Source organism: Aythya ferina, assembly GCF_964211825.1.
Source record: "Aythya ferina genome assembly, chromosome: 20".
NCBI lineage: Eukaryota > Metazoa > Chordata > Aves > Anseriformes > Anatidae > Aythya > Aythya ferina.
In genome coordinates this window covers 10,203,052-10,216,299 of record NC_140318.1, presented here as the reverse complement: position 1 = coordinate 10,216,299, position 13,248 = coordinate 10,203,052, and the positions used below count along the sequence as shown (strand labels likewise).

Here is a 13,248-nt window from a genome sequence, read left to right as displayed (position 1 = left end):
TAAGGTGACTGTGAAGTAGAAATTGTATTTCGTACTTAGTTTATGCTCCATCCCACAAAAGGACTCTATTTATCTTAAAAATATTGGATAAATAAATGTTTCTAGTATTGGTAAATGAATTCATGGGTGACAGATATTCTTTTCCCCCTTTACTGAGGGGGTGCAAGGGGTGTTGTATGGAGCTTTTTATGCAAGTTTGGCAGTAGATTTTTGTGAACGTCTGTTCTGATTCAAGGGGAAAGTCCTGAAACATAGGTTTGTCTTATGGTATAAAAATCTGTATTCTATCACTTAGTTATATCTTTTTTTGGCTTGTTAATTCTTCATCCATTCTTCTAGCAAGCCAGAATGGTATAGACCTGATTTGTGTGAAATAAAGCGAAGCTGTTTGGCTTTGTCATTTTGAATATCATATTTGAATCATAGATATATATATGTGTGTTGTTTGTTGTTGTTGTTGTTTTAGAAAACAAGGAGTCTGCCTGTTTTTTGTCCTACTGCGTTCTGTGCATAGGAACTACGCTTTAATTTTTTTTTCTGATTATGCAAGTCTAGGATTGTTATTGTACTGATGACCAAGTTATTTGCTGCAGATAATAAAATCAGCAAAACCTCTTTTCTGTGGTGTTTTGAATAGCTGGGAGTTAAAATTCTTTTAAAGCCTGGCTTTGCCTGTAATAAAACTATAACAGAGTTGACAGACTAGTCAGTTTCCCTTAACCTGATACACCTTCTTGTAGCTCTTATTTCCTCTGCCTCTGTCTCTGTTTAATGCTACTGAAACGGCCTGTGTGAATTCACCTGACCATGCCGCCCTCATTACACCAGCTGTAGGTCATGGAGCATAAGTTCAAGGCTCTTTGTGGTCAGATGATGTCTTTCAAGTGTATACAATATCAAAGTAGAAATTTGGGAAGCAATTGGGAAGACCTGCAGGAGGTTATCAGTGGAATAAACTTGTGTCTGACCCTTTCTATTAGGGTCACCCTGCTCCGTATAAAACAGTCTCAGCCCGAGCAGCCGTTCCATCCACTATATTGCGACTTCCAGCGAGTGCCTTTCAAGACGTCTTCCAGAAATATCCTGAAACTCTTGTTAGAGTGGTACAGGTAAGCTTCATTGTTAAGTAGAATTAAAAACCAACAGCGACCACACAAACAGACAAAACACAGACAAAATCAAAACAGAAAATCCACCCTGATTTCAGAGTTATAAAGAAGGCATTTTAAGGTCCAGCAAACTCATCCTTTTGCAGATACGGAACTGTTCGGTGTAGCTGCTTCTCAAGACTTGAGTTAGTTTTGTTAGTCCTCCTACTCTTAGAGACCTAGACGTACTGGTATCAGCATTCGTCATGTATAGGAAGAAATAATTCGTGTATGCATACATAAAATCGCTTTCTGCATGTGATAGCTCCTCACATCAGCCTGACCAGCACTGTAAGCTCCAGGTGGGGTAAAATGTGCTGGCTTGGTCTCTGCATCATGGTAATGCCCCTGATGGATTTCAGAGCATCACAGTAATGCTGCAGCAGGGTTTCAGAATGACTTGGAGCATGGAAAAGACAGCTGTATATTCCTAAAAGGGACTGACATATCCTCATAAGCTGTTTGTTGAAGGGTGATGCTTTGCAAAATTAACAACACTCAGTCTGATGTGAATTTCTAACTCAGAAGCGATTTTCAACACCTGAGGAAAGAGCTGTGCTTTGTATTACAGTTGAAGTTCAGCTTCCTTTGCTTTGCAGTGTTGCAGGAAGCACGGCCGAAAGCACGACAGACACCAGTAGAGTCAGATCATGCTTCATTTTATTGCCCGAATAGCCTAACTTTTATAGAGAACTTAACAGGGGTGGACAGTGTTTCACACAAGATTATTGGTCAAAAGCACTCAGACAAACAGCTACAAGAAAACAACCCCACCTGCAAGAAAACAACCCCCTTGTGATTAGCAGTCACATAGACCTTGTCCTTGAGGCCAGCTACTGGTAACAATATTTTTCTAAATTCCTCAATTGGGCGATGTGGGAACACTGTCATGGGAACTTCTCATAGTTGCCCTGGTAGCTTGGTTTGCTCAGCTACAGCAAGCCATGGGATTTTTGCTGTTTCAAGAAATCCCTCAACATTGCAGGAACTTGGTCTTCAAGTGAGTACTGCAGATCCTGCAAGTGGAAGCTAGTGCAGGGACAAGATGCTCTGTACTCATGGTTTCAGTTTGGCGTTTGTTGAATGGCTCACTGTCCTGCGGATACAGTAGTCAAATGCATGCACATGGCCTGATCAGCCATTCTGATCTGTTCTTTTTATTTACTTTCAATGATGACTTTTTTTTTGTAAACTGTTCTCATATTCAGATGATTTATGAATGCATTATGATTTATGAATATATACATGAACCCCCTAATACTGGTGGTTGAGGAGAACAGATGTTATAGCAATTTAACTTGCTCCATAAGAGCTGATACAAACGAGAAGATGGCGTAAGAATAGGAATAAGCTGTCAGAGCAGAGGACAGTGAGGCAGCAGTGATGTCTTATGACAGTTTAGACTGTTTGTAGAGCAGTAGCACAGACTTTATGGGGAATGCTGTGTTTTTTTTTTTTTTTAAGAGAGAAATACAGAAGCGAATGCTTTTCTTTCAAGACATGCTTGTTATTAATGTTTACAGGAAAAAAAAATCGGTGTTTGGATGTACAATCTTTTTTTTTTCCTATTTCTGTTAACTAACTGTAAAGTCTTTGGTAAACCACTTCAATCCATCTTTGCTTCAATTTGTCAACCACTATAAAGGAATTTCAGCTTGCATTGTTAAAGGCTGCAGTCTGTGTTCTTTAAAAAGTGCCTTCAAGTACTCTGGTTCACGGCTGTCTTTAAATGCAAGAATAAATGTGAGAGAATGCGAGAATGCTGAATCCATTCCTATTGCCCCTTGATTTCTAGATCATCATGGTAAGGCTGCAGAGAGTGACGTTCCTTGCTTTGCACAACTACCTTGGTCTGACTACTGAGCTCTTCAACTGTGTAAGTTTGGGATACATTTTATTTGCTGTTATGCAGCCTGGCACTGATCTGGCACTGAGAGTTTTTGCTCGTTTCAGAACGTTACAAAGTAAATGTTGCACTTTAGTTTAATCATGACAGTACGTGAGAGGTAAGGCACTTGTAACCAGCCCATAAAAATAGGATAAAATTTAAAGAGTTTGAAGCGTGTCATTTCTGGTTCTGCAGAGGCTTCATTATATTTCAGTAAGTTCTGACCTGTGTTAATGGTGCTGAGACACTATAACCTGTAATAGTTCCAAGGATGCTTCTTGGACTGTATCTTGAGAATGAAGTTGCCTTTGAAACTGATGCTATACTATCACCACGTCTAGTACAGAAACTATGTAACTTGCATTATTTTCAGCATATCTTGTGACAGCTTATTGTCAAGCAGCAGCTCCAGTGAGTGGTTATTTTTGGGAGATGGGAACAGGGTTGATCATTTATCTGTGAAAGAAAACAAACAAACAAGAACTCCTTCAAATGATGCTTGAGCTTTTGACAATGGAATACCAAACTGATTTGGTATAGTTTTTTTCTTGTTTGCACCTTCAGCATATGGACTTGGCCCAGAATGTTCACTTTACCCAAAATGGTCAAGGCTGTATTCCTTGTACTTTTTGCCTCATTAACAGTGTTAAGATTGCAATGACTGAGAATTTAATAAATTCCTCTGCTCATCTGTTTTAGAGCTATGTTCTTACTAATCTGCCTTCAGAAGCTCTGTCTGGTTAATGGGAATATTGCTTTTGCTGTAAGGTCATACACGGGATAGTGATTTAAGTAAGAGGGAGACATTTTTTTCTTTATTGTATGACTAATGGAACTGTGAATGTAGCTTTAAGGCTACTATGAAATAGATATCTGAAATAGGAAAGGGCAAAGTATATACTTAGTATACCTGTAGAACCATAGTAAAATGGTGTTTTCTCACAAGATGTTGAAGCGAATGTCTGGGTGTTTGCTTTATGTTTGCATTTTCACCTTGCTTTTTGCAGCAAAGCCAAGCGATCCCATTGATCTCTGTGGCAAGTGTAACGTCTGGAGGAAGTTCAAGCAAAGCAATAAAAAGACAAGTGTCTAATGCACCAGAGGAAGAGCGTGGAGAAAAGTTTGAAAAAGCTGGGGAAGCAGTGGAAATGGGTATTGTTTCTGGAAATGGGTAGAAACTATCCTTCGTGTCGGTCTTCTGTTGTGCTGTGCATCAAAGGACTTCTTATTTTATCAAAGCAGTTAGGGATTGTCAACCGATCAGTTCAGGTTTGAAGTCCTTGGACAGTCCTCAGTTTTAATAGATTACTGCTGTGTTGTTAAAGATACTGGGAGTGGGAGGGAGAAATAAAACGTGGCTCCTAATGTTGATCCCATAGGAGAAGCTGCAAAAATTCTGCACTCTAGATAATAGCAGTCGTCTTTGGGTGAGAGTAGGCTTTTGTGCTGAAGTGTCTGTGTGGAAGCTCAGCCTAGGAAAATAGTATGAGCTGAATTTTTCCTCTGAATCTGGAGAGGGGAAAAAAAATTAAAAGCAGAAGGCAAGTGTAAACATTGTGTAAACATACTGGTATTCTAGAGTGCATTTAAGGCTATATGTAAGGGTTTGAAAGTGGGTAGTGAAAGGTCCTTGCTCTCAGTGAAACTTTATTAGCGGAGTCCCTTGTGTTTGTGTAACTTATTGTTTCTAAACTCCAGATACACTGAAGATTTCTGGTACAGAGAACTCTGAGCATGTTTTCAGAAGAAGCTTTTCTTCACCTCCCTATGCGGGGTCTGCAGAGACTCCCGGTAAGTAGTGCTTGGGAAAGCTGTGGGACATACATAATGTATCTAATCTTATGGGGTAGGATATCTAGTTATGCTAAATAATCATCATATAGTAGTACTGCTTCCTAACTCATTTGAAACATGTTTAAAAAATATATATCTATTTTCTGAAATAACAAATGAGCTTCTATCCAAGAGAGCATTTTCTTGATGTCTTTATTAGCAACTGGGAACGTGCAGTCATTTGGCTACTGAGAGACCTGCAAATGAAGGGCTTTTATTCGTTCTTGTAACTGAAACCAAGCTACATATGCTGTCATCTTTCAGGCAAAAGATTACATACGGTTCTTGCTTGGCTGATTGTCCCAAAGAGCACATAACGTGACTCTGTTGCTTTTAGGAGAGTGTTGTTGGAGTGGATAATAAAGGTGATTTATCATTGAATGCTCTGAGACATTTATGAGGCTGAGCTGTTTTGATGCTGCAGTGTTATTACAGTTAACTTCAGTCATCTGCACTGTAGCCATCGTTCTCTGAGCCAGTGATTTAGATTAGCTTTATATTCAAGGTAGAGAACCTGGAACTTCTGGGCTGACTCCTAGAAGGAAGGCACCTGTCTTTAGTTAGCTGAATAATAGACTAACCATCTGGAGAGAGTTGTAAGGTCAGGCTCCGATACTGTAGTGATTATGGAGGTACTGTTAATACAGAGGTAATAAAGCTTAATCATCAGAATAAAGGTATTTTGGATACATTACAAGGTACATGTTGCTTATGTTGGCTATTAAATGGTTTAGGAGATAAAAATGCAAATGAGGGGTTAGAGAATAGGGGGACAGTCTGAGGGGAGCCTGCAGTGTTGAACCTTTCCCCATTGTAAGTTTTCTTACGCTTCTCACTAGCTAGTTAATGGTATGTATAGTAGAGAAGAAAGGGTAGTAGGTTTTCTACCATCTTTCTTAATTTTTAACAATAGCGAGTCAATCCACTTCCTCTTCATTTCTGCTATGCAAATGTACAATGTCCCAGTTACTATTGTGGATAACTTCTGTGTTACCGTCCAGAGGGATGGAGAAGCGGGATATTGGCTAGTGATAAGCAGACCATCTATGAACCAGGGTGTCGTGGTTCTGCTCGAGTGGGCAGCCGAGCTCCACCACAGCCGCTCTCTCACTCCCCCTCCTCAAAGAGGAATGGGGAGAAAATATGTAAAAAGGGCTCAAGGGTTGAGATAAGGACGAGAAGATCATGCAGTAATTATTGTAACGGGCAAAACAGACTCAGCATAAGAAGATAGTAAGATTTATTGCTCATTACGAACAAGCTAGAGAAGTGAGAAACAAAGGAAAGAAACCAAAAGCACCTTCCCCCCCCATCCACCCTCTTCCACCTCCTCCCCCCGCGTGGCGCAGGGGAACGGGGGAATGGGGGTTATGGTCAGTCTACAGCACTTCTTCTCTGCCGCTCCTTCTCGGTCACTCTCGTCCCCTGTGCTGTGGGGTCCCACCCACGGGATGCAGTCCTTGATGAACTGATCCGGCGTGGGCTTCCCACAGGCAGCAGCTCTTCCAGAGCTGCTCCAGATATGGGTCCGTACCACAGGGTCCATCCCTCAGGAGAAACTGCTCCAACCTGGCTCCCCTACGGGCAGCAGCTCCTGCCGGGTCACCTGCTCCTGCGTGGGCTCCTCTCCACGGGCTACAGGTCCGGCCTGGAATCTGCTCCGGCAGGGGTCTTCCACAGGTGGCAGCCTCCGTCGGTGCAGGGCCACCTGCTCCACCGTGGGCTCCTCCACGGGCTGCAGCGTGGAACCCTGCTCCACCGTGGTACTCCGTGGGCTGCAGGGGGACATCCTGCTTCACCATGGTCCTCACCACAGGCCGCAGGGGACTTCTGCTCTGGCGCCTGGAGCACCTCTCCCCCTCCTTCTACACTGACCTTGGCACCTGCAAGGCTGTTCCTCACTCCCTTCACTCTCCCGGCTGCTGTGTGGTGCAGCGTTTTTTTTCCTGTCTTAAATATGCTCTCACAGAGGCGCAAAACAATATCGCTTATTGGCTCAGCTCTGGAAAACAATGGGGCCCTTCCCAAACATGGGGCAGCTTCTAGATCTTTCTCACAGAAACCACCCCTATGGCCCCCTGCTACCAAAACCTTGCCACTTAAACCCACTACACAGGGAAACTAAGGGAAAATGCTTAGTGGTTTATACAAGACTGGCCTTTATTCTCATGTGTTAGGTTCCTTTGCAGTATGCATTTGCAAATGTACCAGCAGACATGATTCGTTGGTAAATTAAGTAATGCTTACTTGAGCCTTGGAATGTGGCCATTCTTCCCCTAAGCAAATACAGTAAAGTGAAATCTGCCCATGCAGCACAGTAACATTTTTAAGGTAGGGTCCTAGAAGCTTTTATGTGGAAGGATTCCTTTATACTTAACAGTAGTGCTGTCCATTTGTCCTTCCTCTCCCCTTCTCTGTGTCATAAGAGTTATGTCAGGGTACACAGAGCTTAGCAGGGAGACAAAATTAATTTTTACTGACTGAAGAGAATATCTAATTGGGTAATTATGATTCGCTTCAGTTAACGGGGCTGATTTCCGTTCCCTGCATTGAGGTTATGGTCACTGCTTAGTTTGCGCTGAGAATATCTTGATGTCTGTAATAAAAAGATCGAGATTCTGTTTCAGATTTTATTCTACTGCCATGCTGTATATTCAGGCTCCATGGGAATATTGATTATGTTGACTACTGATTCAGAAAAGAGAGAACTATCTTTTATTGGTCATACAGGTGCTGTTATCTCAGTATCTCTTTGATTTGCTTGGCTGATTAGAATTAACAAAAATTATTTTAGAGAGAAACATTTTTTTGCATCATTTTGCTTCTGAGGCTGGGATGTGATTTTCTTTTGATCCTTGGATACCTATCTAACTTGAAACGTAGCAGTTAATGTAGGTGAGGGTGGTAAGTGGTGAAATACAATCCTGCCAGCTTGTGCTAGTCTTTTTTTTTTTTTGAGTACACAGTTGCTTTATGTGGACAAAGATGCAATTAGGCCATGTGGAGTATCTAGGCTGGTGAACAGAACAATTAGATGAACTAAAAGCAGTGCGATGTTTTGTAACTGATAGCCTCATCAGTGTTATCGCTCCTGGAAATAAGTGTTCCTGACTTAGTTTTTTAAGGTTAAATAGCAGTTATCTTGTTTTTATTACACTTTATTTTATCAAGAAGAGAAGCTGATTTTTCTTTCTTCAAAACTGAAGCCCTGACCTACAGCATGAGTGCAGGAGCATAGGACCACCTGTGCTAGGAGAAGCAGGTAGTTGTGAGCGAGTGCTCAGAAGGAGAGAGGCAGCTGAAATGCTGCCAAGGAACATGTCAGTTGCGATTGTTTTTGCAGTGACTTCCATACCAGCAGTGTGTGGGATACCAGTGAGCATGTGTTCATCAAACAGGATCGCATTCCACTCTTGAGTTTCCCACTGCCTTCTGCTCTTTTGAGTCAACAGTTCTAGTTAAAGCTTGTTCTGCTGTATCCTTTCTAACTCCCTTTTGAGCAACAAGACAGTTTAATTAACCACTGTGTGGGAAGCTTGTATCTGTGACTGAGATAAAGGCTTCTGCTTTGAATAGAAGTCTAGTAGACATCCTTTCACTCTTAAAATGCCTCCTCTCTCTTCTCTCTGACTTTCAATACACAAAGCTAAGCAGAAGATGCCCTTCATGCCTACGTGACCATTATCTGCTTATTTAGGTTTAAACTGGGAAGTGTGTGTTTAGATTTAAAATGCACTTGATGTATCAGGTCTTAGTAATTAGGCTGACACTGTGATTTGTTAGGCAGCGTAATTGACGAGTAGTCAAATAAGCCTGTATAGACTTCCACACTGCTATTTCTAATATCCTAGCACTTTTTCTTTATAACTAAGTTAGGGACTTAAAAGATGCACTATATCTGTAGTATCAGTAGCATGAAGAGCATTTTTTCTTGTATGATTTGTAAGTTTTGCTGTTGGTAATCTTTGGGCCAACGTACTGTTTGCTTTTTTTTTTTGTTGTTTTTTCATTTGGAGGTTGACTGTTACTTAATGTTATAGCCTCAGTGACCGTGTGCATTTCCTACTAGCAAAGAGTTGTTCAGGTTTGTAGGCAACATGGAAAGGAGTATTCTCAGATAGGTCTGAATCCCTGGTACTGTTGGAATCTCCTTGTCTGAGCTAAGGCAGAGATAGGAGGCTTTTCTGAAAACAGTATATCTTTGAGATATTTTTGGACATTGAAATATGACAGAAACAGATATAGGTTTGTTTGTTAAAGGAAACTGCCTTCTCTGCACCTTTCTGAACTATTTCACTGAGATGAACTTTTGTGGCTGATGAGGCTGATATGTGGGTAATTAGTTTCCAAGTTACGGTTGTTATTGATTATCTGAGATACGTTCCCAAAAGGTATTTGAGACAGCCAAGGAGCTAATATAATATGTATTAAAAATTAGGAAGTAAGGAATAGAAGTTGTTAGTGACTTCAAATTCATGAATGAAGTAAGTGAAACCTGCAAGAGAAGTCCCTGTGTATCCCTGAGAATGCAAAGACCACTGAAAGCTTGGACAAGCTGAAGGAAAGATCTGAAATAGTTTTTAGGCATGATGTAAAACGGGAAGTGCTTTTAATTGATAAACTACAGGGGAAGATGCTGATCATAATGTTCTCTCTATGAAAGCTCTTAGAACATTCTTGTACCCATTATCTTTTTTTGATTTAGAGAAGAGTTTGAAAGCATTGCTTCCTGGAAACCATGAGACAAATTTGTCAATTAAATGGCATTTCCTGACAGTCGTCAGATCTGAAATGACTCTCTTTTGTTTAGCCCAAATTAATTACCACACTGCACAAGAGTGGATGTGGGAATTTTGGGACATATTGTATACGTGAGCTCAGATGGGGAGCTCTAAAGTTCCTACCAGACTTTCCAGGTCAAACAGGAGTAGGAAATAAATTTGAGCATGAGGATACCACTTCCTACTTAGTCCTAAACTTCAGAAACAACAACAAAACGGTTGCTAGAGTTTGTATGCTACTTGGCATTTCTAAGAATAATTGAGGTACTTAAAAGAATTTTGTATTGCTTGTAGGTACCTCCAGCAGTGCTAAGTCAGACATGGACATGGCGTATGAAAGAGCCAGAGTGCACTTTGGCTCGGAGGAGGCTGCTAGCAGTCCTGCTGTGGGCAAGGTAGGTTGTTTCTTTTGGAGATTCCAGCATGTTTCATGCATTGTACTTCCTTTGAGCAACTTCATTGTATTCATCTCTGTATGAATTGTGATGCTTGGTCATCTTGTATTGGTTTCTTTTAAGCTTGCAGTTGTTTCAGCAGATTTTTGGTGACTGTTCTTTTTTTTTTTTTTTTTTTTTTTTAGTGAAGATTTTTATTTTATCTCCTTGACCCTGTGGAGATTCCCTTGGCAAGCAATGCGAAAGCATTGCTGCACCATCTCGATTTTAGATTACTACCATTCTTTGACTCATGGAAAGGATTCTTTGCAAAGTTGAAGCCATTGGACCATGTTGTATTTGTGAGACCTACTTAATAGGAAGGAATTAAAACCTTGTATCCTGTCAGGCTTTCAATTGTGATTTATAAACCCATTTTCCTTTTCGTTGTGTACTTTTTTTTATGAAGGCTGACCTAGAAATTAAGAGCACAGAAAGGCTCTTGTATTATTAAACTCTTCAAACCAAAATCAGAAAAGAAAAAGATATTTTGTCTTCTCCATCTTTGTATGCTGTGTTGACGCAGTTTTAAGTCTATCAAGTTGGAAGCTGCCCAGGTTGTGTAAAGTCTTATCCTTCTCTTTCACAAGCTGTGTTGAGTAACTTTATTTCACTCCAGTGTCAAGCTTTGCAGGAAAAAATACAAAGACTATTAAAAAAAAAAAAAAAAGTTACTAGCAAACTGTTGCTTTTTTTTTTTTTTTTTTGAAACTTTTTTTAGGCCACCAGTTGTGGTGGATGGGAGGGCGTAGGTGATGGTCAAAGTATTTGCTGGTTAGGTGCCAATTATAACATTCAAAATGCTATGACTTATGTATCTATTCTTTGCAGTCAATATTGAAGAAGACTGTGACAGTGTCAGAAACTCCTTCAGCAGTTTTCCATTATACTGATCGTGAGCTTGCTGCGCAAGAATCCTGTAGTAGCAAACCTATTGATGCCATCTTTGAAGCAGCAAAGAAAGACCTTTCAACCTTGATGAAACTTGATGTAAGTTATTGCAGGAAAAAATGGCCTTGTTCTTGCTTTTCATCTCATTCTGCCAGGCATTGAAAAGTAAATTGCCTCCCAAACACACTTAGAGACTAGCTGAATGTTTTATTCTCCGGTCTGTCGAAGTTATTAGCAGGACTGAAATAAATCTAAATTATTCTGCCATTTGAAAAGCACGTACTGAAATGCACTGCATGAATCTTTTCTCACTGTGTACACATTTATGCATGGGAGAAGTAAGCATGCAATTTCTGATGCACTGTAATTTCATGCTCTTGTATACTGTTTGAAGAAGTTATGTAAAGGCATTCAGGCAATAGTTAAATCTGTTAATCCTGTTGGCATTGCATCTAAGTGCCTCATTTGATTTCAGAATTGAATGTCTGTGTTTGGCTAGTGGTTGAGTGCATTTCACAACAGAGTGACTGTGCAATGCCCATTGTACATTTTAGGTGTTTGATGCCCTTGCAGTCATCATTATGGAGTTCAGCCCTTGTTTCTTACCTCTGTGTTGTAAGAATGAATGAAACTCTCTGTTTTTGTTGTTCCTGTGAATCCATCTGCATTTCATTACATCACTTCAGAGTTGTATCTGTTCATTCAGCTAATCATGCAATTTGGGAAAATTGTACAGCTGTCTACATCACTCACAGATACCGTAGTTTTATTGCAGTGTATGTTTCAATAACTCAAGTTTATAGATGCTACCAGAGGCCTTGGCACAGCTGCTGCAACCTCTGCTTCTGGTTTAAGAACTCTCACCAAACAACACCTGCTTTAGTGTTAGCTAGAGCTTAAAAGACTTCACTTCTGGATCCTCACGTTCCCTGCAGATTTCTAAACTATTTCTTTCACGAGTTCAAAGTCTTGATCATGATCTTCCAGCTACAGGTATTAAGGCTTGAAAAATATGCTCTGTGTTGTTGCTGATTTAACTAAGGCATGGGGTACTGTCTGTTAGTCTGCAAGCAGATGTGACCGTCTTGTTATGTTCATGTTCAGCTTTTCAGGCATTTATGTCAGCATGAAAGGCTACAGCCTGTTCCAGAGGAAATTCTTGTTACAGATGGAGTAAAATTGGAATATATACTCTTTCATCTGTTCTGTTCATAAAATCATAGAATCCTTTAAGGGTTTGGGTTGGAAAGGACCTTAAAGCCCATCTAATTCCAACCCCATCATGGGCAGGGACCCCTCCCACCAGCCCAGGCTGCCCCCAGCCCCATCCAGCCTGGCCTTGGGCACTGCCAGGGATGGGGCACCCACAGCTCCTCTGGGCAGCCTGAGACAGGGCCTCACCGACCTCATAGTAAAGTATTTCTTCATCATGTCTAATTTAATTCTACCCTCTTTTAATTTAAAGCCATTACCCCTTGACCTATCACTCTACTCCCTGACAAAGTCCCTCCTCAGCTTTCTGCAGCCCCTTTTAGGCACTGTCAGGCCGCTGTAAGGTCAGCCCGGGGCCTTCTCTTCTCCAGGCTGAACAACCCCAACTCCCTCAGCCTGTCCCCATAGCAGAGGTGCTCCAGCCCTTTGATTGTCTTCGTGGTCTCCTCTGGACTCGCTCTAATAATTCCATGTCCTTGTGCTGGGGGCCCCAGAGCTGAGCTCAGGGCTCCAGGTGGGGTCCCAGAAGAGTGGAGCAGCGGGAGAGAATCCCCTCCCTCACCCTGCTGGCCATGCTGCCTTTGGTGCAGCCCATGGTCCGGGAGGCTTTCTGTTCTTGGTAAGGCTGGCCTCAGACTCTGCTTATGAAAAAAGTTTGTATCCTGTGTACAGCTGATGGTTTCCTGTTTAGCACTATCAGATCACAAGCAAAAATTCCAAAATCACCGAAGCTACCAAGTGCAACAAATTTGTCTTTGAATCTAGATTAAATTTCTCAATAACTGACAAGTAAACAGATTCGAGTTGAAGTTAATTGGAGTGGTATCCTTGAAACGCATCATCTAGCAGGCAATGTTTTAGCATGAAGACGTAAGTAATAATGAAATAAGGTAGGCTTTTCCAACCCTGATATTGTAGCAACTGTTTTTTACACAAGATGGTAAGAATCTGGTGGAATGTAGCTAAATGCTAGAAACTTCATTTAAAGGTCAGTGTTGATTTTTTTCCTATGCAGTATAGCAAAAGTTGGTTCTACAGGCAATGGAAGAAAAATCTTATTC

General features: G+C 41.1%; 1 protein-coding gene across 3 annotated transcripts in view; it reads left to right on the top strand.

Moving 5' to 3' along the window:
• The window catches only part of PNPLA7 (patatin like domain 7, lysophospholipase), a 127,210-nt gene that overhangs the window by 15,299 nt on the left and 98,663 nt on the right, over positions 1-13,248 (top strand). For all 3 annotated transcript variants that reach the window (XM_084494425.1, XM_084494427.1, XM_084494426.1), the window contains 6 exons: positions 981-1,109; positions 2,944-3,024; positions 4,044-4,188; positions 4,735-4,827; positions 9,945-10,045; positions 10,916-11,074. In XM_084494425.1, the coding sequence (XP_084350551.1) occupies positions 981-1,109; positions 2,944-3,024; positions 4,044-4,188; positions 4,735-4,827; positions 9,945-10,045; positions 10,916-11,074 (708 nt within the window). The remainder of the gene's footprint in view (positions 1-980; positions 1,110-2,943; positions 3,025-4,043; positions 4,189-4,734; positions 4,828-9,944; positions 10,046-10,915; positions 11,075-13,248) is intronic.